The 24,646-nt window shown below is 39.1% G+C and overlaps 2 protein-coding genes and 1 pseudogene across 4 annotated transcripts; 1 reads left to right on the forward strand and 2 right to left on the reverse strand.

Moving 5' to 3' along the window:
- The window catches only part of LOC115740888, a 55,939-nt pseudogene extending 47,697 nt beyond the window's left edge, over positions 1-8,242 (forward strand).
- Positions 8,243-11,005: 2,763 nt separating this feature from the next.
- On the reverse strand, positions 11,006-15,464 carry LOC115740860 (metal tolerance protein 1-like). 2 transcript variants are annotated; one of them, XM_030674488.2, is made up of 2 exons: positions 15,416-15,464; positions 11,006-12,682 (listed from the first exon to the last, which is right to left on the reverse strand). In XM_030674488.2, exon 2 carries the CDS (start codon positions 12,680-12,682, stop codon positions 11,441-11,443), a length of 1,242 nt encoding a protein of 413 aa, XP_030530348.1. In that variant the 5' UTR covers positions 15,416-15,464; the 3' UTR covers positions 11,006-11,440. The 2 variants fall into 2 exon arrangements, with proteins under 2 accessions (XP_030530348.1, XP_030530349.1); XM_030674489.2 differs by lacking the exon at positions 15,416-15,464 and adding an exon at positions 13,061-13,370.
- Positions 15,465-19,581: 4,117 nt separating this feature from the next.
- LOC115740906 (50S ribosomal protein L11, chloroplastic) lies at positions 19,582-23,654 on the reverse strand. 2 transcript variants are annotated; one of them, XR_004015408.2, is made up of 5 exons: positions 23,333-23,654; positions 23,064-23,236; positions 22,908-22,971; positions 20,067-20,332; positions 19,582-19,943 (listed from the first exon to the last, which is right to left on the reverse strand). XR_004015408.2 is itself a non-coding variant. In XM_030674557.2 (4 exons), exons 1-4 carry the CDS (start codon positions 23,571-23,573, stop codon positions 20,124-20,126), a joined length of 687 nt encoding a protein of 228 aa, XP_030530417.1. In that variant the 5' UTR covers positions 23,574-23,654; the 3' UTR covers positions 19,929-20,123. The 2 variants fall into 2 exon arrangements, 1 of the variants encoding a protein (XP_030530417.1); XM_030674557.2 differs by having other exon boundaries at positions 19,929-20,332.
- Positions 23,655-24,646: the final 992 nt, after the last annotated feature.

The following is a 24,646-nucleotide window of genomic DNA, read 5'->3' on the forward strand; positions in this document are numbered from 1 at the left end:
GTATCGATTTTACGAGTCAAAATTTGACGATTCAAACTTGACTTTTTCTGACAACTACTTCGGAATAGCCAATCGTCGACTAATAAAACTTCAAGATCAAATTTCACTTTACACGTTGGAATTTGAAATTTTCTTTCATCAACTAAATTTCGGGACGTCACGGATAGCTAAATGGAGAAGTTAAAAATAAGACACATCTAGAATAATTAAAAATAAGACACATATAGGATAACCTATAGGCATCTAAATTATTATTAATTTAATTAAATGTAAAATATTGGCTTGGAAAACAAGAAATGGCATCTAGAATATTCTCAAGGGAATTAAATAAAATAAAAATGCAATTGGCTTGGAGAGCAAGTTAGCATATAGAGACAAAATAGACTTAGAAAACAAGTTGGAATAAGAGGACGACACATGGAAAGAGCATAAGACGAATCCAACTTGGGAAACAAGTACAAAATATAAGACAAAATTGAATTAGAAAAAGTAACCTAGGATCTTTAGATACCTTAGACTAGCCATATTCTATGCCAATAATTTATTTAGAAAGATAAAAGAAATTAATATTATTATAATTAATAGATATAAATAAGAAAAATAAATATAAAAATAATGAAAAATACCATATAATGGGTGTGAGATAGGGAGAAGTTTCTAGAGTCTAAATTTTCTTAAGTGGCATAATAAAAAGATGACACATAGTGAAACTTGGAGAACAAGTTGGCATAAAAAGACAAATATGACTTAGGGAACAAGTCAAACAAATAAAATGAAAATGTCTAATTTTAGCTTGAAAAATAAGTCAAAGGAAGACTCCAATGAGGTGATGTCATATGGAAAGTATATAAGGACAAATCTGACTTACGGAGCAAGTCAAGAAAAGCTATAAATAGCATCAATGCCCTTAAAGTTTAGGCCATCTCTCTCTCTCTCTCTCTCTCTCTCTCTCTCTCTCTCTCTAGCCAAACACTCTCTTTCTCACTTTCTCATTTTTTGACCACCAAGCACCACCACAAGCTGCCATCATTAAACCGCCGTTACTAAACCGCCTTCGGAGACGCCACGCCTCACACGATATAGTCGGCCAATCTTTTTATTTTACGGTTATCTGCTAGAGGTAAGTGATATCTAACCCTCATCTAGGCCGTAAAGCTTTAACTATTTTAATGCTTGCTTGAAAAGTATATGATATATTGGTTAAGGACTAAGTGTCACATGGTGTCATATGTCTCGTGGGGGCCACCTCTTGAACCTTGGACCATTATGATGCATGCTCTCCTTGGTCTTGCTACCTTTAGAGGTGAGATTATATGATATGATATGTTATATGCTTCATTCGCACGGATGAGAGGGCCTAGCGCATATATGGAAAAGGTGGATCCACATGACATGATATGATAAGATATGTGTACACGCCTCTTTCGCAAGAGTAAGAGGGCCTTAAAAAGTGCGCAATATGATATGAAAAGTGGAGATGTTATGCATATATGAAAAGGAATCGAAAATTATTCGTATATGAAATGATTGCTTGCATTATGAATTGTACCTCTAGCTTACTTCCTATATTTGATTTAGATATTCGCTTATTGAGATAGTTATATCTCACTCTTTATCTTTTTAGATTTGTAGGTAATGGTAAATCCTCCCCCTCGTTTCGGTATTATTATGTCCGTAGAAGTTTATTGTATTGATGTCGCGGCTATAAAATAAGAAGTAACTATTAGACGCTACGTGACTACCGTATGGATGGACGAGGGTTACCACATGTAGATTAAAAAGCAAAGCAAAGATGAAACTACTTTGATTAAGAAAAAGTATAGCATGAAGATGGATGGCGTGTACCCTAAGCGATCGATCTACATGGAGGAGTTTTTGGAAGCTGAACGCAACTTTTTGGGACATTTTACCATCACGAAGTAGAGAACCTAAATGGAGCCATGTCATGATGCATATATCTATTGTAGATTGATATAGTTTGATGTAAATGATATGGACAGATGAAGCATGTTATTACTCATAAGTGTTTCCCCTAGATTTTTAACTAATCGAAAGCTTAAAATGAAATTGCTTCGCATGCAAATCATTGATAAGAGTGAAAACAAGTAAGGGTCGATTTTGAGGACAGTGTTCCTGGGACACCACATGTCCTCTCCCGCAACGTCGAGACTTTACAATCCTCATACGGTCTCGGTTATAAACAGCGTAAAGCCATAGTGCTTTTGGAGGGATTCAAGAGACCAAGAGCCCCGAAGGAGCCTTCGTCTCCTATCACGGGTGCGAGGGTCGGGTCGGGGACGTCACATAGCATCTTGGTGGAGTGTCGTGGACTTATCGGGGGGTGTGCATCTGACATTTTGCAACCTATATGGGACTCTCGATAATGCCCAAAGGGGGTCACAAGGAAACTAATCGCTCCTTCCGGTCTTTGTTAATTATCAAGAAAAGAAAGGTGTACTTTGATTTTTTTTTTCAATTGTCATTTATACATAAGCTTATTAGCATTTTGTTTGTGCTTATTACTAAGTTAGTACAAATTAGAAAGATATTGATTTTTTTTTTTATAAATCCAAGGGCGCGAGTGCAAAGGACCATGGCAACTCCCTGGAAGCTCATGAGCCAATCGAGTTCAACCCTTTGACATGTGCATGCGGCCTTCATCCGGAGTAGTTTCTACGCAATAGGTGGATTCGAACAAACTTTGAAGAGAGAGAAAAAAAGAAAAAGAAAAAGAGAAGAACCTTTAAAAAGTTAGAAAGGAAAAAATCACGGTGCAATACTTTGTAGCCGCTTCATTATTAGTATCAGTTTCAGAATTACATATTATGACTTCAAAAGCGATTGTTGTCACAATATATGATATGAGTTTATGACATAAAAAGTTAAGATATATGTATACTCTTAACCGTGAAAAATCTTTGTACTTGACATTATTTTTGTCTGTCAGACTCCACAACTCCATCACAAGTAGCTACAGAGGACGACAATGGGCGTCATGATCCCTTGTCCCGAGCGAGAGAGAGAGAGAGAGAATATGTCATGATCCTTCGTTTAGGACAAACGATAGGGATGAAAACACTATATGAGACTATAAATCTTCATTTCTCTACCTAAGTTATTAAGGGTGTGATGAGGTACATGGGATCATTTTGCCATTCCAGAAGTCTTGTTGGGCCCTTTACAAAGCTTGTGAGGTACAAGGCTTCGTTATAACTTTCTTCAAAGTAAAAATGTTGCGTAAATTTAAATAAATCTATCATAATATATGACGGAAAGTGAGTATTGAGAGTTTTTTTTTTTCTTCGCCAAAAAGAGTTCACTAGCAGAGATGGCGTCTCAGTATGCTTATTGTGGGGCAAGCGTCCCCACCGACTTTTTCATTTTATGTTTAATCATCGTGTATTCTCCTAAGGAATGAGAAACTCTAATTTTATTTTATTTTTCAATTCTACATTTGACCCTTAAGCTATAGTTTGTTTTCCATTTTGTCTTGTATTCATATTATGCTTGGAATGATAAAATGTCGATAGCTTTTATATACTTGAAAAATCATAAACTAAATTGATCGAATCGAACTGAATTGGCAATATTTTAGTAATGTACCCACGGCAAAACCATCTAGCTATCAGGAGCATTCAAACTTCAAAGCTACATTTGGTCACTCTGACATTTTTACTGGATAGGATAATATCGAATTTAATAAGAATTAAGATTATAAACGTCTCATCTAATATTTGTTGACGTCGGCATGTAACATACATTTTGCCTCTGAGACCATGACGCCTTCCTCTTCTATGGCAAACCCATCCCCTCCTTCAATCAAACATGATCTCTCTCTCTCTTTCTCTCTCTTCTCTCTCTTGCACACACGTTGTTCACCTTCAATACCTTCTCCTCTCATCAAATTCAAAAGAATTGATATAAGGATCACGACGAATTTCGATTGCAACATATGACAATGGAGGCAGTATTGACGAGAGGGAGGTCATGGATCAGAGATCAGCGAGTGAAGTTCCTCAAGGTGTCATGGGGCTCGTCGAGACCGAGCGCAGATCCAATTCGCGAGTGGGCAGCTCCTCCGGTCCCACTCGCTCCGAGTGACATAGTCGAGGAGGTCTGTCCTGACTACCACCTCTGTCGAATCATTTTCTTCGCGGAGGAGGCGCTAGGCTCTGATTGGGATCACGAAGTTCCTTGCCAAGATGGAGTTGAGCGACTTAAGGAAGATGTAGGGCCGACGAGCTCCGGGGCCGCTTTTACCGATAGCCAAAGGCAGGAAGCTGGTCCTCGCTGGTGGGAGCAGCAGTGCCATTGGAGTATGATGATGGTGGTGCTGGGCAAAAGAGAGGAAGAGCGGCAAGCGCATAAGTGGGGAAAGAAAGAGTGATTTTTTTTTATCAGTTTATTAAATTTCACATATTCTATCCCGGTCCATCCCACCTCATAGGTGGTACCCAGACTGTATCCAATCATATCTGAATTTCGCTTCACTATCATATCCCAAAATTTTATACAGCGCACCAAACATATCAAACCAAAAAACTAGGGCTTCTAATGATATTACTTTCCCGGGATCCCATCTAAAGCGTACTCTGCAGATCCATAGACGGAAATTCCTGCCGACCTCAAGATATGAAATCTTCGATCTTCATTCGTCACCGTTCGATCAAACTCTTATTGTGGCTAAGCATCAACAGGCGAAACAGATTGTCCTTCTTCACTCCTGTCTTTTTCCATATTTTCATCCTTAAAACTCAATATAAACATTTGGACCAAAAAAAAAAAAACCTCAATATAAACAAGATCTGTCGTCGCTCCATCTCGTCATCCCCATATGGACCTACCGGTCAAAAGAAGCTAATGGTATAGCAAAGTCTTTCGTTGGCTGGGGAAAGTACAGCCCTTACCTGTGCAATCTATATGCTGACGTCGGCAACCCCACGTAAGCGTGGCCACGTCATCATCTCTTTATAATTCGATGATTTGTGGTGACAATGAGAAAGGACAAATTGTTCTTCTCTTCCTTCCTATTCAAACCACGCATCACTGGCTCAAGTTAAATTCCATTTTGGCTGAGATGGAATTGGTAACATCTTCTGGTGACATCTTCACTTACGTAAAGCATGATCTCACGCACGGTCAACCTTCTGGTAGGTTGGGTAGGTAGGTTGGGTAGCTAAGGGTGCGCATTGTAATACTTCTAGAACTAAATTTTTGCTAGTAATGCAATTTTTAGAGAAGAAATCCGTTTGATTACATAACATTATATTTCTACTTTTGAAGTAAATTTCTACTTCTGAAGTTGTTTTTTATTCAATTCCAAAAGTTAAAAAAAAAAAAGTTACTTCTCTTTCAAAAGTAAAAATTTCTCAATATCAATATCTCTCTTGCTTTAGCCTCTTTTCATTTTTAGCGCCTCTCTCCCAATAATGCCCCCGTCGTCGCCACCCACCATCGCCCACCACCAACCATCGCCGCCAGCCAGCCTTTGACCACCGCCCACCGTAGTTGCCCGTAAATAATAAATAATAATATTTTTATTTTTAAAAAGTAAAAAATAAAAAGAAATTTTAAAAAATAAAAATGAAGTAGAAATTTTTCAATCACGGATAATAATTTTTTGTGGAATATTTTGTGTTAATAATATTTCAGAAGTAGAAATTTTCAATCATTACCGAACGAATTCTCTTATAAAAAACCAACTTCTTGATCAAAAGTAAAAAATCAACTTCTGCTTATGAGTAGAAGTAGAAAAATCAATTTATAGCCAGAAGTTGATTTCTGAAGTAGAAGTGTTGCCATGCGTGCCCTAAGCTAGTACACGGAATTGCCCGAATTGATCATGTTTTTTGTCTATAAATACAAACACCCACAAGTTCGGTGTCAAGCAAAAAATACATGATTTGCAGTCTGAGCAATATGGCTGCAGCTGCAACTAAGGTCTTGCTCACCGACCTCGCTTCCGGCATCGACCGCGTGCCCGACAATTACATCCGGCCAGAGGCTGACCGCCTGAACCTCTCTGAGGTAGAGGCCTCAGATGTCTCCTCCATAACTCTCATTGATCTCCAGGACCTCTTTGGTCCCAACCGTGATGACATTATCAGACAGATTGGTCAAGCATGTCAACAAGATGGTTTCCTCCAGGTACAACGTTAGTATATTACGCTGTGGGTTAGCTTAAAAATGCTAAATAAGCAAAAGAGTGTCACTTCAAACTTGATGGATAGCATCGCCCCATGATGAGATTTTGATCTGTCTCATGCGATTCTGCTCAACATTTTCTTTGGCAGATCAAGAACCATGGGATACCGGAAGAGATGGTGCAGGCCGTCCTGAATATAGCCAGGGAATTTTTCCGTTTGCCAGAGAGCGAGAGGCTGAAGAATTACTCCGATGACCCGACGAAATTGACCAGGCTTTCGACTAGCTTTAATGTCAAGACCGAGAAGGTGTCTAACTGGAGGGACTTCTTGAGATTCCATTGCTACCCTCTTGAAGAGTACATGCATGAGTGGCCTGCCAATCCTCCATTATTCAGGTAATTAACAAAGCTTATTCTCATCATGTGGCGTGTTTATGTTGACTCGAATGTTCGATAGTTAGTAATGTCTTATTGTAATATATCTTTCCGATCGGGAGAAGATGAACGTGTGTGTCTTTACAAGATGCACGATTGGTCTGATTATCCCTGTCATCACAGGCAAGCAGTTTCTATTTGATCATAATGGCTCGATCTTATCTAATCCATAAGATTTCTGGCTTTTTCTCATAGGCCCCAGAATCATAAAACGTTTGAATATTAGATCTTGCGCGTCTACATATTTCCCTTTTTCCTATTTAGAAAGAATCCATTACTAGAATGGATTAAATACGCGCATGATCTTTGTATTATGTAAGCTTGAAGATTCTCGTTGATCACAGGGATTTCACATGCTTCCTCCAGTGAACTTTGTAAAAAAGCTTTCTCACTGTAGTTTCTAAGGTCTGATATTAGCTAAACAGAAAGAAAGCAAGGACAAGAATCTCTCAAAAGGAGAAATGAACGACCCAAGAAAATAAGGGGAAGAGCATACTTTTCACCAACAAACAATACTGATTTAAATGATATGTCAGCCAATCAGAGTTCAGAAAAAGAAAGTTGTACTTTCTAATGATCCATCGTAAAAATTCTCGATTTTATTTACCAAACTTCAAGTGTCTGGACTTGCTGGCACATTTTAACTGCATTGCCGGTTCAATCTTCTTTACTCGCAGGAAGGAGGTGGGCGATTACTGCACAAGAGTAAGAGAACTGGTGCTCAAACTGTTGGAAGCCATTTCAGAAAGCTTGGGGCTTGAGAGGGATTACATAAGCAAGAACTTGGGCGAACTTGGGCGAACATGGTCAGCACATGGCTATGAACTACTATCCGCGGTGCCCACAGCCCGAGCTCACTTACGGGTTGCCGTGCCACACCGACCAGGGCTTAATCACGATCCTTCTTCAGGACGACATGCCCGGGTTACAAGTCCTTAGGGATGGAAAATGGGTTGCGGTCAATCCTATACCCAACACCTTCATTGTCAACATAGGAGATCAAATGCAGGTACTTTGGCTACATTCTTCTAAACCATGTCTAAGTATGAGACTAAGCTAACAAGGAGGAGAATTTGGTACAACAAATCATAAGAACTGGAAGTATCGACTTTTTTAGCTTAGTAATAGAAACAAAAATTGCATGGTTTTTCAGGCCGATGACAATCGATTCCATCTTTTTGCACAAGTTCATCATTTGTTTTCCCATCAAGTCTTGGAACTGGACATGATCGTTGTTTGAATCAGGTCATTAGCAATGACAAGTACAAGAGCATACTTCATAGAGCAGTGGTGAACTGTGACGGAGAGAATCTCCATTCCAACCTTTTATTGCCCATCACCAGAAGCCCTAATTGAACCTGCTCCGGGCTTGATTGACCATGAACATCCTGCGGTGTACAGGAGCTTCGTTTATGAAGATTATTATCTCAAGTTCTGGAACAGAGGACTGAGGACTGAATGTTGCTTGGACATGTTCAAGACAACTTCAGCTTAGGATCTATTTATAACTTCTGGGTGACAATAAATCCAGTCTGGGATAAACATTACTATATGTCGATTTGTTTAAGGTTCGGGACATGATATTATCAGGAATAAAGCGATACCATGTAGACCAGATAAAAAATCGTTTCTTGAAGTTGAAGTAATAATATCTAGAGTTGCTGAAAAAAGTTTTGCAGTTTCTGCCATGGAAGTGTTCGTATTGAGAAAAATCAGGTTGTTCCATACGAATAAATTACTGTGTCAACTCCTATTGATATCAAAAGACACAGATATACAATCTCTAATTCACAACGCAATTTGCAAGTCAATTCCCAATTCTTTTCCTTCTTTAAGAACTCAATTTAAGGGTTTCAACAGTGAAAAAAACATTGTATACTAGTCATACCCTGTAACAATGATACGCAAAGGGGTTGGTCCACGCGAAAATTCAGATTTTCATAGTTCAAATGCCTTGATTTAGTATAACTTTGATTTAAATCGGTGAAGAATGTAGGGACTCGTAACTTTGTCGATCAACAATGTTATTGCTATGCGACGCTTGACATTGAGCTAATGACAGGACTCTTCAACTGAATAACCATCGATATAGGATGCAATGAAGGGTGTCAAAAGAAGGCAATTTGTAGTCGGAAGATGGAACAGTACTTCCAAGATTCGACATTGTACCCAATACTCAAGAAGTTATTACTTGATTTTCATCAACGATGTCAGAATATTTGAGGAAAGATATGTCGAAAAATTTTCTTCTACAAATGGATTTCCATCATTAAGTGATTAAATGTACATTGATTAAATCAGATAGTAAGGAGACAAATGTTCATCTCTACATATGTAACAATGATTGGTTAATGATAATGCAGTTAGTCTCAATCAATGTCATTTCTGTCATGTCTTAAATTCTCAATACGCATAAAATCCCATATTTATACCAGAAGTCTTTGCTTTGGCCAACCAAAAAACCTTGATCTTCTTTTTCGACTGATCTTGACCTCGAGAAACCTAACAATGTTGCTGTCATTTAATTGCATCTATTGGCCAAGTTCAGCGTCCAGTCATAAGTTGACCTTTATCTATAAGTCAATCTTCAAAAAAAGCAAAAAAGATGGGAGGTAAGAAAAGGGCAGGTAAGCTTTTCAAGATCATTGTTCTTTGACCGCCAAAGCAGTGAGCCTAGTAGTGAAAGGATTCCTTGTATTTCACGAGATCAAGAGTTTGATTCACGTTGTAAGCAAACCTTTGGATGACTCGACTTATATTACCTAGTGAGTCACGACAGGCTCATCAGGTGGTATGAAGCTGAAGATTCCGTATAAGATATATGACCCTTATGATAGCCCAAAAGGAATCGCCCCTCTCGATTTTTTTTTTTTTAAATTTCCAAAAAAAAAAAAGTCTAATTTGACTTTTCTCTATTTTTTGGTTGTCATACATAAATGACATATAAATGTTTTGTTTGTGCATACAAATATGTTAATTAGAAAGATATTGAATCTCTTTTATAATCCAAGGACACAAGTGTAGAGACTCGTCTATCTAAAGAACCATGTATAGCTCTCTAAAAACCCATGAACTGGTTGCGTCCTACAATTTTTTTTTCACGCAATCGTCTTCTGAATAATTGACCTCAAGCAACACGTTTCTGATCTCTTTTGAAACGATATGGCCACATTCTCTTCTACATTTAAAAAGGGACCATTAATCCGCTCTTTCGGCCAGTTTTGATCTTCATTTTCAAATGCTTGTGCCAATGTAGGCATGTGATTTTTTGTATATTGCAATTATGCGATTTAGGCACGTTTTGTTTGAACCTTTTCTTCAAAGTGTAGAACTATGCTTATGTCGAGTACACCTGCGTTTGAATCTTTCCTCGGAGCCTAGAACTTGCAAAAAGTTTTGTCTGTGCTTGAAACTGAGATCAATTATTAAAAATAGACAGACAAAGCAAATGAAATACTTCATATTGGATACAGTTATTCTCAAATAATACGAAAAGGAATAATAATAGAGCCCGCTGTTAGTTAAGACAAGTTCATTGAGGTACAATCTGTCTCTTAAATGGCAAAAATTTAAGGTGAAAAATCAACTCTAAGCTAAGAAAAAATGGACACACGAATGGATCAAGACGAAGACAAAAAAAAAAAAGAGCAACTTTTGTTTAATGATAAAAGGATAGCTCAAGAAATAAAAACAAATGAAAGTGAAAATTTTCCAATATATTAAAGGAAAACCAAAAGTATGCAGATGGATAAATAAATGAGTTAAGGAAAAGGGGATGAATTCTTTTAATTTTTTTGGTCAGAAAAGGGGGGTGAAATTGAGAAGATGTAAGATTAAAAAATTAACTAAGAAAAGCAACATGGACGAATCCGAAAAAATGTATAAGCCGGCCAGCTCGGAGTCTTGGCCAAGAGAGAATTGGGCCCGTCCGCAGAGGAAGAGTCGCCGGTGTCGATGATGTGACTTACATTACGGGTTTTCACACTGCCTCGCAGCATGGGAACGTGGTGGCCTACCCCCGGAGGTCATGAATACTTCAATGCACACACTTCAGCTTCTACCAGCGCACCACAGAACAGGCTACTACATTTTCACTGCATTAAGTTTCACCCCCGCTGTGCACTCATGAGAAAGACATTTGCCACCCTTAGCAAACATTCAGACCGTGTACTGCTTTCTACGTCAAGCAAGTGCAATCAACTTGCAAAAGAAGTGGGCCGGCTTCAGAACACTGCCTAATGTGGAAGGATGGCTCCTTTTCCATTGACCCAAGCAAACTTAGTGCAAAAGAAAGGAATGTGGTAGAAAAGGAATTGCAGAAGGAATGAATGCTGAACGAGGAATCGAAGGAATGTTAACAAAATGAGGCGCGGAATGATGCGAGGTTGTGTCCAGAAAATGTGTGGCAATCCAAAATCATTCGACTCTAATGTAGAATATGCAACCTTTATTCCATTTAGGATGGCTCATTAAATTGTTAAATATTCTACCTAGCAACACAAAAAGAGTCTAGGCTGGAATCGCGATTCCGTCCCAGCTCTGATTCTGCATATGCTAAACATCCACTCAGAGATCAAATAACACAGTCAATGCAAGCATGCGTAGCATGTCCAAAAGTCGCTAACAAGGGCGGTGCACACAGCATTTTATGCATGGTGAAAGATTTCGTCCCCACTGCACAATTAAGCGAGAAACTAAAACCTCAATTTTGATCCAGCTGGCTTTCTCAAGGAAACATAGTGTAGGTGCTCGTCATCTTTGTGATCGAGAACAGTTGGCTCACCAGATCCTTTAAACATCTCCACATATATTCAGTGCATCGATGCCTGACTACAGATGGCAGTCTCCCTAGCTCGACATCTACTCACGCTCTATTTGAATAGTGACATGGCTGATGTTATACTCTCTTCTGATGTAGCCAATTACCTTGTTCAGCACCATGTCCGCGTCGGCCTCGCGCTTTATTTTAACATGGCAAGCCAGCAAGACTTTCCCAACTGTTATTGCCCAGATATGCAACTCATGCACTGCAATCACCTCATCCATCTCACAGAGACCCTTTTCCAGCCTTCTGGCATCAATCTCCCTCGGTGTGCTCTCCATGAGAACCTCCATAATATTCCGAAGCATTCTTATTGTAGTTCCCAACACGATTACTGAGAATATAAGGGTGCATATCAAATCGATGATCTTCCACTCAGGCTTATACCATATGATCGCTCCACCAATCATCACGCCGACGCTCTGAATCGAATCTCCAAGCACATGAAGATAAGCACCCTGTACATTAATATTCCATTGCTTCTTCTGCTTATGCCCACTCTCTTTCTCGTTATTGATATCACAGCAAGCCTTGAGCAATGGCTTGGTAAGATCTGTTTCATGGCCGTGATGATGATCATGCTCATGATGGTTTTCCGGAAATTCTCCATGATGATGGTGATGATGGTCATGGCTTCCATGGTCATGAACCTCTCCACTACGCCGGTGGTCATGATCATGGCCATGACTATGACCATGACCGTGATTGTGACTATGGCTGTGACCGTGACCATGATCATGACCCAGCAAGATTGCCATGGCAATATTAACCACTAAACCAAATGCAGAAACAAGAAACATAAGAAAGCCCCGTACTTCACCTGTATCATGGATCAGCCTTTCAATGGCTTCATATACAAGAATACCAGCAAGAAGCCATATCATTTGAATAGACACAAGAGCACCAAGAATCTCAATCCTGAAGAAACCATAAGATTGACGAGGTGTTGCCTCCCATCCCGAAGCCCACAGAGAGAATAAGGATATAGCAAATGCAGCAACGTCAGACAATAAATGAGCAGCATCTGTTAGAATTGCTAGACTATTTGCTTTGATTCCTCCAACAACCTCTACAGTCATGAATATTATGCAGAGGACAACTGCCACCAAAAGTTTCCTCATAGATGATGACCGCTCCTTTGCATCTTGAGAACTGGTATTAGAATCGGAAAATCCACAAGGTGCCTCACCACAAATTTTTATCCCACCCGTGCCTGCTTCTGCTGGCACATCCCCACAAACTTCAATTATATGTCCATGTTCACCAATCTGAGCTTCCATCTGAAAACAATCCCAGAAGAATATGTCAAAAGGATTTAATTCAAATGCCAAGATTTCAATGAACATATATATACCCAGGATACATTAAAACATGAGTAATCAGACGGTAAAGAATGAGTCCCCCCCGGAAGAATCTCTAGATAAAAAATGTACACACATGATGAAAAAATTAACACAGGAAAATGTGACGTCAAACAGTTGAAAAATAAGATAAGCAGTTACATGGTCATTTTCAATTGTAATGTGCCAAATTATAAGGCCTGTGCTACATATAATCGGAGAAGAAACTTACACTTCATAGGTTGTATTACTCTAAGGAAAATGGCTCGTATGCTAAAGCCGCAAATAAAAGAAAGAAAAAGGAAAACAGTAGCTTACCCTAAAACTTCAGTCTACTACCAAAAAGACAAGTATCTTATGGAAACTTAACACTCGAGTTTTCTCTATTCCATGTTCCAGTATTTCAATCTGTGAGGAGCACTGAGTCTAACCTTGAAGAGCATCGCAATTTAATACCTCCACAATCTTTTGGTATAGGCAAGATTCCCAAAATACAGATCCCAAAGTACACCTTCAAATCCATCAAAAATGGAATCCTCAAATGCCTCTCAATGAACATCTAGAATTCAAGTTACTTCAAAGTTCAAACCAAAGCCATTTAGGCATACAATCGTGGCTGTAAACTAATGCAGTTATGATTGAATATGTAAATCTATGGATGGAATTTCCCACACGTATGCCAATAGCGCGAACATCGCCTCCCCATCTGAATTACTCACCTTCTGATGATATCCGAAACCAACTGGAAAGCATATTAATTTGCAGATAATTGGGACAATTCTGCATGTGGTCTCTAAAGCATGTACCATAATGCCGCACAATGATCATCTACTTATCCATTCTTCGGAAGCATGACATTAATATACTACTTGACGCTTCCAAGGTTCTACCTATAGGAATGTATCTAATTCTATAATGGCCAAACCGCAGCCTGCAGCTATTATGCAACAATCAAACTAGTTTAAGGAACAGTATTCACTAATATCGAAGTGCGGTTATCTTTCTTTTAGCTAACTTATAAGTTCCTTGATTACCATGATGCAAAAGTTAGTAGCAGTACATAAAATTAACTAGTGAGTGCGCAACTGAATGAAAAAGGGAAGCAGGAATTTAGTCAAACAAAAAATTGCGAAGCTTGGAATCTTACCGATGTCTTGACACATATATGGATTGTACGACTGATCAAAACCATAGCATTCTAAAAATTTGCAGCTATGCCTAAAATTCCATGGATGAGTACAAAACTGGGATTCCCACACTGAACACTTTTCTCCCCATCCCTCTCAAGTAGATGCAATGCTGCATCCTTTTCACATCAATTTCAGAGGAAGCTCTACAATCCAGCAAACAACAGTTGGACTGTGTTTACTTTTTGCAATTCCATACAGGACAATTAGACACTATCCAAGATTCTCCAGCGTCCGTATTTCAGACTGGTCACAGACTTCACATTTGGACACTTAGAACAAAATAATATCATAACTCGCATCCTTATAAATAGTTTGAAAGCCAAAAAAAGATCCGAGACTTGCAAAGATTCCGTAACAATGAGTTTTGACCAGATGCAATCAGTTTGACTCAAGCGTGGTGCGAAATCTACCATCCCATGGGCCATGACCATGACCGGGTCACTTTCAGAAGTTTTATCCACTTTTCACTATATTTTAATCCTCCTGGTTCTTTGACCAAAATAAAAAAATAAAAATCCTCCTGGTTCTTTTAATCGTCGTCCATTTATACTGTCATTATGCTAACATCAAAGCAGAAGCTCATCAACTGTTATGCATTAAAGTAGAACCAAAAACTCAGAACAGTCAAACTTCAAACTGAGTAGCCAAGCAACTTTGTCCAAAACACGGTGAATCCAACTCAGTCGGCTCTTGTGGTCAGCATAAGAGCTATCAAAAAGAGCACAAGCGACCTAGAAAATAACTGCTGTTATCCACCATCCAAGCAACAATCACACTGAAATTTGAAGTGCCATCGTAAATATTGGACTCCACTCTCTGTCAAGTACAAGAAAACACCACTCAAGCAAGTAAACTAAGCGACGTATCACAATCACAGAAACCTATCCACTCCATCAAATTGATTGCACTACTCAATGACTTCCTGTCCATGAACCAACACTGAAACCAAAAATTATGCTGGAAACCCGGAAAAGGCCCGGCATGCGAAGCGAATTGACAATAAAAAAAAAAACGCAGAGCAATGAACTTTCACAAGCTCCAACAACCGAAAAAACAAACCTTGAACATACGGATTCTATATCGTTGTGTTTCTATGAAGCGTGGGCGTAAATATACCAAACAAAAAACATATCCGCAACCAGGAATAACACAACAGCACTCGCAAAACTTCGTCTTCGAGAGAGACGGAGAGAATCGCGCGATGCATCAGCCATGCATATAGCCCAAAACTGGCACGAAAAACTCCCACAACCAGAACCCATCCACCAAGACACCCACAAGCAAGCTCATTCTTCCGCTTCCAACACGAACGGAGCCAGAATCAGATCGACATGATCTCTCAGAGCGCATTGCAAAGCAAAGCCATCGATCGAATCCCAACAAAAAACCCAAAAAAAATATATATATCTGACGAAAATCAAACGAAACTGGAACACGCAGGAACACACGAGAAGCAATTGAAGGGAGCGATGGACGGACGAACCTTGCAGACGTCTGGAGGCTCGTTCGGCTTCCGGAGCGAGCGAGCGAACGAGCTCTCGGCGTCCTCCCTCGAGATTCCACGGCGATTCCGTCTCTTTATATATATGCGGACAAAAAGAAAAAGCCCCCCCACTGGCGACTCGTGTCGGGAGTAATTTAACTACTTATTATTTTGTTTTTTTTTTATATGTCTTGATTTATTATTTATTTATGCAGAGAAAACAAAATGATTTCTTTTTTTCGTTTTAAATGATTTAATTAATTCAGGGGTGGGGTAGTCTTACGGTAGAGAATTTGTTTGGTAGTCCTTGAATGGCAACAAAAATTCCTACTTATTCTCTCTCTTTTTTTTTTTTTTTTTAGTTTTGCCGTATTAGACTTGTCCTACTCTTGCTTGGTTTTTTTTTTCTTAAGGGGAATATTTGGTTGGATATTCTAGACCTGCTTGGTCCGAGAAAATTTCAAATAGTGACATTTATTTTCTCAATTAAAGATATGAAGTGCTCTTATTGTGTCAAAAAAATAGCCTTACTAAGGGTATTTTCGTAATTTATTTCTTTATTTTTCCTTTCTTTTTTTTGTCTCCTTCCTTGTCGCAGGTGGCTGGCCATGTCGGTCACCCCGTAGTCGGCCACAGGTGAGGTCGGCCTTCTCTGGTTGCAATAAAGAAGAAAAAAGAAATGAAAAAGTAATAATAATAAATGACAAGAATGCCAGTGGTAAGGCCTTTCTTCGAAATAATAAAGACACTTCAAATTCTTAATTGAAAAAAAAAAAAAATTTCATGTCCTTGTTTAAAATTTTCCCGATCTTGCTTTTTCTTATTTGAGAAAAGAGATTTTGTAATTTAGGTTACAATTGAGAGAGAGAGAGAGAGAGAGAGAGAGAGAGAGAGAGAGAGAGAGAGAGAGAGAGAGCAGATGCGAACACCTGGACTATCCAAAATAATGCAAAGTGGGGGCCAAAAGATTTCGGATAATGGAATGAGTACCACGTTCTTTGTCGGGGATAGAGTTCAAGTGGCGGATGAGTCATCTCCTAATCTACAAAATGAATGACTTCATAGGAAGAAGAAAATTCAATTCCCGACTGATTGAAAACGTGATGTTTTCAGCAGCATGCTTTGAGAATAATCTATTGCTCTTAGAATTTTAGTGACGAGTGCGCTTTGAAGTGACAGGAGTTAAGGATGTCCGCGATGTTTGAGACTCGCAGTGAATAATAAAAGTTAGCCAAACATAAACTAGAAGGAAAGAGTTGATCTTGTCGTTGCTCTTAAGAGATGAAAACATAGATGTCTTGATCCAAGAACGGTAAAAGGCTTTTGGGAAGGTTGCACTCCCTGGTCGTGTGCCGTTTATAGGATTATCCGAGATCCTACGTAAGTTTGAAAGTTGCAAAGAGCTTGATTTTGATTTACAAAACTTTACCTCGACCCCATATCCCAACTCGGGTATTCAAATGGGTAACACGAATGTCAAGATTCGCCGATATCTTTTAGAGGTAGATAAAAAGTCTTCTTAATTCAATTTCTCATAAATAAAAAAAACGATGTCGGATATCGTCGTTCTTTGACAGCGGAGTGCAACGTGTCGCATGTTATGCTATGAAATTGAAATTATGCATTTGCCTATGGATGTAATATAGAAGGAGAATAAGAACCATCAAGATCTATTGAAATTGTAGGAGGTACTCTTTACTTTATGTGGTAATAAAGCATATACGGAATACATATTTATAACGACAAATCTCTAGGTAACCTTAGAGAACACCTGAATACTATATTAGTACTTAATCAGGGAATGACAAAGGGCTACAAATCTCCATATAAACAGCACAGCAGCACAAAATGGCCACGAAACGAGTACCTGTGTATTTAGACTCTGAAAACGACTTTAATTGTGTTCTACAACTCAGAAAGTTTCCATGATTAGTAGGACGGGCCCCATCACTCAGTTCATATAGAAAAAGATTGACAAAAGGATAGCTTAAGTGTCGATATTTATGTACGGTGCTTATTTTAGTGTCAACATTTTTTTTAGATCACTTAAGTGCTTGTTTTTTTTAAATGATTATTTAAGTGCCAACTCCGGTGAGGTCGCCGAAATTTTTTGCCCTTTAGTATTAAAGTGATCGTTTTTTCTCCGATTTGACACTAAAGTGATCTTTTTTTGATCACTTAAGTATCAATTTTTTTAAAAGGGATTATTTAAGCTCGCCCTTGGCACTAAAGTGATCGTTTTTTCTCTCATTTGATACTTAAGTGATCCAAGAAAAAAATATTGGCACCATCTTAAGTGTCAATTTTTTTAAAAAGAGATTATTTAAGCTCGCCATTGACACTAAAGTGATCGTTTTTTCTCTCATTTGATACTTAAGTGATAAAAAATATATATATTGGTACCAAAGTGAATGCCGTATACAAATATTAACACCTGAGGTGTCCTTTTGTCGAAAAAGATTATAACTCGCTTAGGAGGCGCTAATTCCTACCACGCGCTTGCTTTGGCTTTGAGCATTCCAGGAATTCATCAGCTACCTTTGTCAATCTCAAAGGACTACTTAAAAGTGTTTTCTTCTGTTGCGACTCCATTATCTGTCTTCGCTGTCTTCTATTTTCCTTCTTGAGGTTGCCCTGCGTGAGTGAAGAAAAATTCTTGATCATGCAAATCACAGAAGATGGTGAAATGCAAACAACTTGATCGTTGGATGAATAGAATGAGAAAAAAAATGGGGAAACATCACATGGATCCAAACTGCACGAAACAAGAATCATCACGTCTTGCCCAAAGGCGAGGAAAAAGTAACCCTAAAAAGTCCTGAGGGCCAGTGCAATCTTGCAATACGATATCGACGAGAGAGAGAGATGAGTGGTGGGCGATCGCCAGAAACCCCACTGACCGATAAAGCTGTTCATTTTTTTTTTTTTTTTGGTCAGGTTTGATGTGGACAATTCTTGCAACTTGGGATTGCTCCATTGGCTCGTGAATTCTTGTGGACGAATTTGGCGCACGTGAATTTTTCACTTTGCTCAACCGGGATCGATGCCCCCATTTATGCCTTTGGACATTGCTTGGAAAGTGGGGGTCACAGACGATCGCCCTTTTATCCAGTAAGATTCCCTCTTGAGCAGTTCATCATTTCTTTTGTCGATATCGTCTCCACGATCCCAAATGCGCATGCGCAAAAGGGAACTTCAAAGCCTGAGACTCTCTAATTGGCACGTTTGAGCTTTGCCGGTTCTCTGTTTTCTTGCTTTGGTCTTCGAACGTATGAGAATCACGGAACTGTTCCCTTCGATCTAGAAGAGAGCTCTTACCGTGGTTGTTGTGTTGCCTCGTTTGTTTGCTGAGAGTGATTTAGCTATGCCCGGGAGGACGTGCAGAGCTCAAGATCTCCCCATGCTATGGAGATGACAAGCCTTCGATGCAGCGGAGCAGCGGAAGAGGTTGTTTTCGGGGAGGACTAGAGCGAAAAACTTCCCAAGAGAAGGACACCAAGTTATGCGGACGTTAACCGGCTCCATCGAGGTGGATGCACTCAATTCGTTTGGTCTAGGACCACGACATCTAATGGTCTAAATGAATATATAGGACACAATCTAGGATTAATTTCACCTTAAAGCAAGCTTTCCGAACTCCACTTTATAAATTCTAGAGAGAATGCGAATAAAATGTTGATACTCCGATCACAATTGTTGAGTAAAATTCCTTCACGGGCTTAGGACCTGTCTAAAACCTGATCATGTGGATCATGGCCAAGATTTGGATTATGGCTGTTGGCCAGTTTTCTTCATGCCTATTGTGAGATTTGTGAGACTACTTTAATTATTGTTCTAAAAAGCTTAGGCCGATAGAATGAGCGATTTTATTCTATCACTCCCCATCACGCTTAGTCTGGTTGTTTTTTTAAATATTAAGCGTGAATATATTTAATTGAAGAGCCAAATGAAACCCGAAAAGATTGGAACTCGGGACCTCATGCTACGATACTATGTAAGAGTTTGTGAAATCACTGCCAACTGTTCTAAAAGTTTAAGCTGATAGAAGAAAGAGCAATTTTATTCTATCGCTTGGTCCCTAATATGCTTTGTCCAGATCTAATAAGATAGGATAGCATAAGAACTCATCTAGATTTTTCCATATCTTGTTTGGTGAATTACTAAATATATGTCTGACTGTACATGTCCTATTTGACCATACATCTGGAGTACATTGTATAAAATCAAACTGAAATTTATGTACAGAGTGGATAAGAAAGTTCTTGTGAAAAAGGTTGAAAACCTAATCGCTTATAATGCAACTAGTATAGCGACCGCCGCCGCGGAGACCACTTGCTGGGCTGCGATCGCCATGAGAGTTTTAAGCAACCGAGTGCAACCACACTGCAACCGCACCAACTTTCAAACTCAGAATGTACATCTCCTATTCGATCATGTCCGCTGTGACTTTGAATGAAACGAGCATTCCTGTTTATGCTCTTCTTCACTTGGGAAGAACGCCGGACAAGCACCATTGTCAGTAATTAAACCGTCGATGAACAAGACAGATTTACACAGTTGAATCTACACCATTTGGCTGAGCTATACTTTTCTTGCCCACAAAAAAGTTGAGTTACAGAAATTCACCGAGGGCGGGACATTAAAATCTTACAATGCTCAACTCTAAGCACCATGATGCAAAACTTATGGCAACAGAGGATTGACAAGACTACACAAGTTCTTTCTTTTTGGGCTCAAGAACAGGGGGGTCGATATCGACACCCATATTAGCTGCCGTTCCTGCTATTATTCTCATTGCCGATTCTATAGTCGTGCAATTCAAGTCGGGCAACTTCTCCGTAGCGATCGCACGCAATTGGTCAATTGTGATCTTCCCGACTTTCTCCATCTTTGGGTCCTTCGAACCTTTCTCCACACCTGCATTATCACCTAGGTCAGTAAAAGCCGGAATTTCAGACCATTATTTGCAATTCATAACGAAACGAAAGGACTCTAGTTATTTAATTACTAGGATGAGGATTATGGATCCATTGATGGACGCAAACTGGATTCATACGATCGAAACCACGATAATTTAAACTTTCAGCATTTTTCTGAATGACCAGGATATTTATTAAGGTTTTACTAAGGTTAAAATGCTCTGCCGACTCTGATACAGTAATTTTGCCAAGATGTGCTCGTATAAGAGTAGAGCCAATCCTGATCTTGCGCTGGGACAAGCAGATTGCACGATTGAGTTCATTCCCAAGAACCATCAGAAACTATATATCTCTATGATACTAACTGAATTTCTACAAGAAATTGCAGCAAATTGAATACATGATCCCAATTTTTTTCTTCTCCTAGACCAAAAGTAAAGGCTCACGTTTTGTCATCACTGCCATACAAATCGGTCCTTTAACATGTTACAAACACACGCCACTCTCAAAGAGAGAGCTCAAACCCAACAATCTTCAGAAAACAGTCGAGCATCCAATACTAAATTTCTGAATGTGTGCGACAGCACATGCTTTGCTGAGGTGCTTCGCATTGGGTCGCCCCAACATGCTGCCTAATGACAAACTCATGGACCTTCCAAAGGTTATAGCTTTTCTTGCCTATACTAAATACATGAACCAACTAGAACAACATCTGGTATACGTATATCAGAATTTACTATGTAGAAAGTATTAACTCCATGCGAGTGCTTAAATCACTGCTATGTAGGTTCTACCATTTAAAAAGGCAAGTCAGAATATAGAAAGGTACTTACAACCTTTGCTAACCAAAAGATAAAGGACACAAAAATTCTCTACAGGAAATAATCTCCTCATTTTGCAAAGACTAACACGTTCACTCAACTTAATGGATGACAAGAGCTAATCTAGTTTCTACATCTGTCGAAAGTTCTCCAGACTGAAACAAGTAGAAGCCCACTCGTTTGAACTTCCATCGCTGCACACAAATCTAAATTATCTAAATGTACCCTTCACTGTGACATTAAACTAATCAAAGTTTTGTTACGAGGTTCTTTCTGCCACAGTTTTGGTATGTTATTCAAAAAATGCATAGGCAAAACAGAATCCGAAGCCACTAAGAAAGAAAGAACTCTCAAAGAAATATACAGAAGCTACAAAGTGTCTCAAGATCAATTTTATGCAAATTGGTCATCCTCACAACCATCCCAAGCTGTTGGCAGTAAAGAGCTCCCAGAATTTTCAAATAAATTATTTGGAAGAAAAGCGTGAAGCTATTTCAAGAACCACAGGGAACAAAAATTAAAACTGGTTACAGTCAGAACATTTACGTGAGACACTACTGATCACAGGTTAGACGAAAAGCTTCAAGGGACCCAAGCTTTGCTAGCAATATAACTAAAGCCACCTCTATGGTCATAGTTCAACATCTATCAGTCCTGGATGCCAGGAAGGATGCGAAAGAATCATAGAACCCTCTAGTCAACTCCATAGCAAAGAAGAACAATCTAGATTTCTTCACCCAGCTACCTGACTGAATGATGAAGAGATTCAAGACCTAAATTTAAAACTAGACTTACAAATATGGCTTGACAAGGTTATCAATTTAGCCGCCATTGGTAAATGTGCTCTTAGATATGCCTCAAACTTTGGCAAAAGAATATATTAACCACAAAATGGACTTACTCTGAGAGTAACATTTAGGAATCTGCAAATGACAATCAACACATGTATTTCTTTTGCGCCTTAACGTAATTCATACAACATAGCAGGGAAATCAAAGTATTTACCAAAGTCAAATTTGCACCTTATAGATCATAGCACAAACGACTTCGGTATTTGCAATTGCATCTTAAATTGGCCCCATAAGTGCAGGTTTCCCTCATAAGGTGTTCATGGTCATACTGCCCCTTATTTTTTTGTTACTCCAGGAACAAAATTAGTTGTCATCAATTCATCATGCCAAATCTTTAAGTAGGATCAATTACCAGGAATAGCCGAATAAGCATATCACGAATGCAATGCTGGAAGACTTACCATGCTTTCACGGGTGTCTTACGATGTTCAATAAAAAGGTCAAACTGAAATGAATCCTTAAGAACCTTTAACTGTACTACCCCACTATCAATCACATGGCCTTGAAAATTGGATCTTCCAGTTTGTATTAATATGCAACAAGAGAAACACAGCCCGGCTACTTGATATCTGCTGAAAACTGCTTTCTCAATTCATCATGGCCATTTTTCCTAAGAAAATTCCAAGGATAATTTTTCATCCCCTCATACCCAAATCCAGCATCCGCCATCGAGACAACCGCCAAAGCAAACCAAAACAAACATCAAACATTCAAGCTGGAAGTTAATTTTGATTTATGAATTTCATGAAACATTAAACCAGCACTGAGTTTGTTAAGATCCTACATGTGCTGATGATAATTAATGATATTCGATAAAGCAAGCAGAGAGAACAAGAAGATATTGGAGCATAAATAGGCTCGCAGAAGGGAAATAAAATCAAACACTTGGTGCCCATTATACCTGCAGCCTTAAGTAACAGAACTGAAGCAGGAGGGGTCTTCAAAATGAAAGTGAAACTCTTATCCTGCAAGAAATCATAGACAGCTTATACATTATATCAGCGAACTATAGTTCAGCATACGAGCAATGACATGCCACAGACCCCAAAAAGCTCACATCGTAGACAGTGATTTCCACCGGAATAACATAACCGGCTTTATCGGCGGTCTTGGCATTGTAATCTTTGCAAAAGGCCATTATGTTAACACCCTTGGCACCGAGCGCAGGCCCCACAGGAGGCGCAGGAGTTGCTTTCCCAGCTTCTAGCGCAAGCTTTATCAACCCAACCACTGCAAATTCAACAAGCAAAAACCACGGACAAATAATTATCCGTACAATAAAGGGACATAAAGCACCACAATTTGGGAACCAGACCAAGGCGACACCTTTCTTGGGTTTGCCACTGGGTTTAGGAGGAGCCATGGCGACGACGGAGAGGGACTTCCTGGTCGGAGAGTGAAGTGGGAGACGCGTCGTGTTCAAGAACTGAAGAGAAAGAAGGTTCGATTTCGAGGACAAATTAGTGGTGGACGAGGGCAAGAAGGAAGTGGGTTGATGAAGAACTCGGTTCTTCAGAGAGAATTGGGAGGGCAAGAGGCTGTGGCACGTCGAGATCGAAGACGCCATTGCCAGTTGCTTGCGGAGAAGTCCCGAGCAAGACAGAGGGAAGTAGTCGAAGGAGACAATATCCTATCCGATAGCATGGTCGTCGCTTCGAAGTTTCGAAGCTTCGAATTGTGGAAGATCGGACGACGTCGTAGTCGACAAAAAGGAGACTTTTACGATTACCCTCCGTAATCAATTCTAACATTTACCCCCACGGGTAGGAAAACTTCTTGATTTTTAGGCACCGAAAAATATTTTTCAAAAAAACGATTATTTATATCACTTACAAAAATGACTAAATAAAAAACATTTTCATCGTCCAGCAACATATATAAATATAAGTTGTTGTCAATAATGAAAATATTTTACATTGGCTAATAATCTTAAGCAACATAAGAGATCATTTTTTGGTCATTCATTTGTTGCTAAACAAACATAATCTTACTGCTCTTCTATTTTCTTCTTTTGTTTGTAAACAATACAGACGGTCGATTTTTGAAAAATATTTTCCAAATAATTTATTTGTTGCGAAACAACAGAGCCTTCTTGATATTCTTTTTTTTTTTTGCGAAAAATGTGACGTTTTTTTAAAATACTTTTCGAGAAGTCATTTTTCTAAAAAATTATAACATTTTTTTGTGTTTGGCTGAAACCTGAAAATTATCTGGAAAATACTTTCCGTTGTTTGGTAAGAAAATCTTATTTGATTTTCTGCATTGTCATTTGTTTGGAAATTGCAAATGTGGACTCCATTGTCCCGCATGGCACGACCAACGCTAACTAGGGGTGAGCGGTTCCCGGTTCCAGGTTCCTTACAAGTTCCACCTAGAACCCGAAACCTACCAGTCGGAATAGGTTCCTCATTTTTTGAAACCCGAAACCTACCCGTCATACCTTGGAATCTAGAACCTGGAACCTATCCCGTCACAGGTTCTAGGGTCGGTTCTAGGATGCCCAAGAACCTATCAATTTTTTTATTTTATTTTCTTTTTTCATTTTTAGTTAACCAAAATAAGAGTAAACGGTACAATATCTAAGAGAAAGTAGATGTGAGTGGTTTTAGGTTCCGTATATATTACATTTAGAACCCGAAA

The sequence above is a fragment of the Rhodamnia argentea genome, chromosome 9 (assembly GCF_020921035.1).
Source record: "Rhodamnia argentea isolate NSW1041297 chromosome 9, ASM2092103v1, whole genome shotgun sequence".
NCBI classification, from domain to species: Eukaryota; Viridiplantae; Streptophyta; class Magnoliopsida; order Myrtales; family Myrtaceae; genus Rhodamnia; species Rhodamnia argentea.

Bases quoted from the DNA above. Each gene is read 5' to 3' on its own strand.
- LOC115740860 (XM_030674488.2), bottom strand. From the start codon at position 12,682: ATGGAAGCTCAGATTGGTGAACATGGACATATAATTGAAGTTTGTGGG.
- LOC115740906 (XM_030674557.2), bottom strand. From the start codon at position 23,573: ATGGCGTCTTCGATCTCGACGTGCCACAGCCTCTTGCCCTCCCAATTC. The intron at 22,972-23,063 runs GTGAGCTTTTTG...GATTTCTTGCAG, and splicing joins TGGAAATCACTGTCTACGAT to GATAAGAGTTTCACTTTCAT. The intron at 20,333-22,907 runs GTATAATGGGCA...GTGATAATGCAG, and splicing joins TCTGTTACTTAAGGCTGCAG to GTGTGGAGAAAGGTTCGAAG.